This window comes from Calidris pugnax, unplaced genomic scaffold (genome assembly GCF_001431845.1).
Source record: "Calidris pugnax isolate Ruff unplaced genomic scaffold, ASM143184v1 scaffold44, whole genome shotgun sequence".
Classification (NCBI taxonomy): domain Eukaryota; kingdom Metazoa; phylum Chordata; class Aves; order Charadriiformes; family Scolopacidae; genus Calidris; species Calidris pugnax.
Window position 1 is genome coordinate 35,581,974 of NW_015094506.1, and position 3,851 is coordinate 35,585,824.

General features: G+C 38.6%; 1 protein-coding gene and 1 long non-coding RNA gene across 2 annotated transcripts in view; one reads left to right on the forward strand and one right to left on the reverse strand.

Annotated features, from left to right (window-relative positions):
• Window positions 1–50: 50 nt before the first annotated feature.
• The window catches only part of LOC106900938 (hyaluronidase PH-20-like), a 6,890-nt gene continuing 3,089 nt past the window's right edge, over window positions 51–3,851 (forward strand). Inside the window, exon 1 of the mRNA XM_014963247.1 lies at window positions 51–2,694. Coding sequence (XP_014818733.1) covers window positions 1,732–2,694 — 963 coding nt within the window. The 5' untranslated portion in view covers window positions 51–1,731. The remainder of the gene's footprint in view (window positions 2,695–3,851) is intronic.
• The window catches only part of LOC106900939, a 3,614-nt gene continuing 1,771 nt past the window's right edge, over window positions 2,009–3,851 (reverse strand). The window contains exon 4 of the long non-coding RNA XR_001414224.1: window positions 2,009–2,185. This is a non-coding gene — a long non-coding RNA (uncharacterized LOC106900939). The remainder of the gene's footprint in view (window positions 2,186–3,851) is intronic.

A 3,851-nucleotide genomic window follows, 5' to 3' on the forward strand; every position in this document is an offset into this window, starting at 1 on the left:
ATAATTCCTTTCACACATGCTTTTCTCTCATAATCAAAGCAAATCTGGATTTTTCAGTAGATTCAAATATGACCAAACCCAGTGAACACAGAGGGAATCTCACTGTACTACTACAACAATCTCTGCTGTGAACCTGGCCTGAGGCTGGATTTAGGAAGGTTCAAGTTTCCATCAGCCTCTCGTTACACTGTCAAGCCTTTTGGGGTATGCAACAATTTGATGGATGGAGTCATTCTGCCTTTTTATTGAAATAAATTGAAGAAAAATTATGCAGCCAGAGGGATGATTAAAAAAATACAAATGGATAATAACCGCAACCTGTTGTCTGTATGCACTGTATGAATCTAAGATTCTGCGCCCATACAGCTTACAAATTTTACACTAAGTAGACACAGAAATGACAAACAGAAGTAGAGAGACAATTCAAGATGTAGGGACCAGAGATTTGTGGTTTCCGTTCCTAGCTGAATTTAGTAAATGCAAATAAAAATCTTGTTTGCTTTTTTATATCTGTTCTCAGAGATTTACATTTCCAGCCACCTTGTGGCCCACTTCCTGGTGTCTCCTATATTTTTGTGCACACTCTTATATGCTCCTTAGACAGACATTCTAAGGCCTTATCGTGAGATCTCTATGGAAAGTGACAGATCCAGGTTTAAACCATTTCAAAATAAGGAGAAGAGTGGATTCAGGTGAGTTACTGCACAGAGGAATGCTTTAGGTACTGGGCTACTATGTAAAAGTTGCTGACTGCACCATGACTACCACCACTACCATTATGTTATTGAATAAAAGTGTGAGGACTCACTGTTGGGTGTTTGGACAACCTCAGCTTTCCTAATTAACTACACTCCTGGGCAGACCTGGACTTGGGGTCACTTAATCTGTAGCTCTCAAATGGCCTCAAGCATCATATAGATGGCCATGCATCAAGATGATACACAGCTTTTGAGCCTGTTTAAAAGAGCTCTGGAGAGAAGACAGAATGCCTATAATATTTCAGATACCTCACTGAGTTAAATGAGTGTATGTGGATTGTTTTCTTGCATGAAATGGAACATTCCAGGTTCTAGTTCTGTGTTATTTTGTATCTTCCCTTACGTGCTCTGAAAAATCAGTGAATTACGACCTAGAACTTCATTTTGACATAGGTGAGAAATATCACATATAGATTACTGTTGATTAAGAGAAGACATTGTGAGACTGCTCACTTTTACATACACCAATCACTGGCACAATCAGGACTACCACCGAGCAAACTCATTCTGATCCATGACTCACTGGATACCACTCCACTGACAGTTTTATGTCTACTTTATATATATATACAATTTTATATAGAGAGAATTTATTTCCTCTGTGATTGTACATTGTGCTTTTCCTTCAAAGAGGAATTTTATTCAAAGATTACAACGTATTCAGAATCACAAATGGTATTTCTTTCATGGTTAGAAATGAAATATTTATCATCTCTTACTTTATTTACATTTTTTTCTTTTTCTGTATTAGGTCTCAGAAGTTGTTGAAAAGTGTCCTGCAGTCTGAAATGACAGAAAGCCTCATATAAAGGACACTCCTATTTTACACCTAAGGAATACTGCTTAATAGGTACTCATCTGAAGAAATATATTGTATGGTATCGCTTTTGACAGACTACCAACCTTCTGAACACACAGAAAGTATTTAATTCTTGCCTAATGAGAAGCACCTAATGTCATTGCACATGGTACAATGGAAACCCTAAGAGAAAGTTTTGGTATCTGCGTTACCTGTAGGTATCCTATAGCATCTGGTATGGTGTTCGCCACTCTTCTAGTTTCTTGCTGCTCATCTCCGAACATAAGAGCGCGTCCACTTGTTTCTAATTCACCTTTCCTTTCCATCTGGAATGCTCCTACAGAACTTTGTACTGAAAGGACTGGAGTGCAGCTGGACATGGACTTTTTTTCTCTCGTTGGAAGCACCCTGAAGACATCCACTGGGCAAAACATCACTCTCTTCTACCCCGACAGGCTTGGCTATTATCCTTACAAAAATGAAATCACAGGAGAGGCGTTCAATGGAGGTCTCCCCCAACTGTCGCTGCTGGAGAATCATTTGAAAAAAGCCAAAGAGGACATTCAGTTCTATATTCCTTCAGATGAACATTTTGGATTGGCTGTCATTGACTGGGAAAACTGGAGACCTGTGTGGATAAGGAACTGGGGATCAAAAGACATTTATAGACAGGAATCCATTGAACTGGTTCAGCAGAGAGACCTCAGTCTATCAGAAGCCGAAGCCAGGAATATAGCTAAAATGGAATTTGAAGCTGCAGCAAAATCAATTATGTTGGAATCTTTAAAACTGGGCATAAAATTGAAGCCAAATCGTCTGTGGGGATATTACCTTTATCCAGACTGTTATAACTATGATTACAAACAAAACCCACATAATTATACGGGAACCTGTTTAGATATTGAAATAGAAAGAAATAATGAGCTTAATTGGTTGTGGGAGGAAAGCACAGCACTTTATCCATCTGTCTATCTAGAGACAGCCTTAAGATCTTCCAGAAATGCCCAACTCTTTGTTCGCAACAGAGTTCGAGAAGCCATTAGAATTTCGTATGTCTCTAATTCTACTCATCCTCTTCCAGTTTTTGTATATACGCGTCCAGTATTCACAGATGTCTATGAGGAATATCTCTCCCAGGTGAGTGGAGCTAGATCTCAAATATTTCAAATGTAAGTGGAAAGAAATTAGCAGGTGGCATTTATTTAGCAAATATGCTAACTCATATCAGAAAAAATAAAAGTGTGTAGATTTTGTTTACAAATTAAATCAGTCCATCAAAGAAATACAATCAAATGGAACACTAAGAGGTCTATTTTGAAACCTTCTTCATTATATTTATTAAATAGTATTTTATTCTGAGTAGTTCTCACACGTAGCAAAATATTACAAAGCTAGAAAGCATATCTAGTACATTAAGTCAGGAAAGAAATTTGAGTGGCCTCTTCCAAAACAAATTAGTGAAACTGGGTTAGCCTGATGTCTACTTTTGAGATTGTAAGAAAAAACAATAAAAGGGAGTCTTTATTCTCCTTAAAAAATGGCTTAAAAGCTAGTGAGAAAATTCTGTCCTTAGAATAGCTTTTCAAATGGTATTTCAGCATCTCATGGGTTAGTCAAGGTTAGGCTCCAATTAAGGTCTAATTATCTTATTGCAGTTCTGGCTACATTCTTCTCTTCACATTTTTATATAAACTCTCTATCAGAGATACCACAGATCTGGGGAATCTCTTCCTGGTCATCTAGGCTATGAGGAAGGGGAAGTTAGAGGCTGTGGTCCTGGTGACTACGCTGTGTCTGATGTCCTCTCATATCCTGGATAGAGCACCACCAGGCATTGCCCTGCAGCTCTGCAGATACCCTTCAGGGAGCAAGGGGTGCTGCCAGGGTCCCTGCTGGGCTCCTAGTTAATCATTTAAATCCTATCATCCTTACATTGTTCCTTTTCGTGTGTTGTGCCCCACAGTATGTTTTTTTGTCCTTGTTCTTTTTCTACCCATAGTCCTCTTCCATCCCAGATGGCCTTTAAGATTTTGTTAGGGCTGGGCCAACACCTCACCCTAAAAGGAGAACCGGACAGAAAAATATTCCCAAATCAACCTCTGTAAAAGGCCAGAGCCATCCTCTGGAGAAAACAGATTCCTGCTGGTGAAAGCTCTTTCTCTTGCTGCTTTTCTGCTTTAGCACTTACTGGTAACTGAAAGTTAAAAAAAAAAAAAAAAAAAAAAAAAAAAGGAAGAGCCAGGCAGGCAAATGTTAAAAGCCCTAAATTCAAAAGTACGAAACACAGAGACACA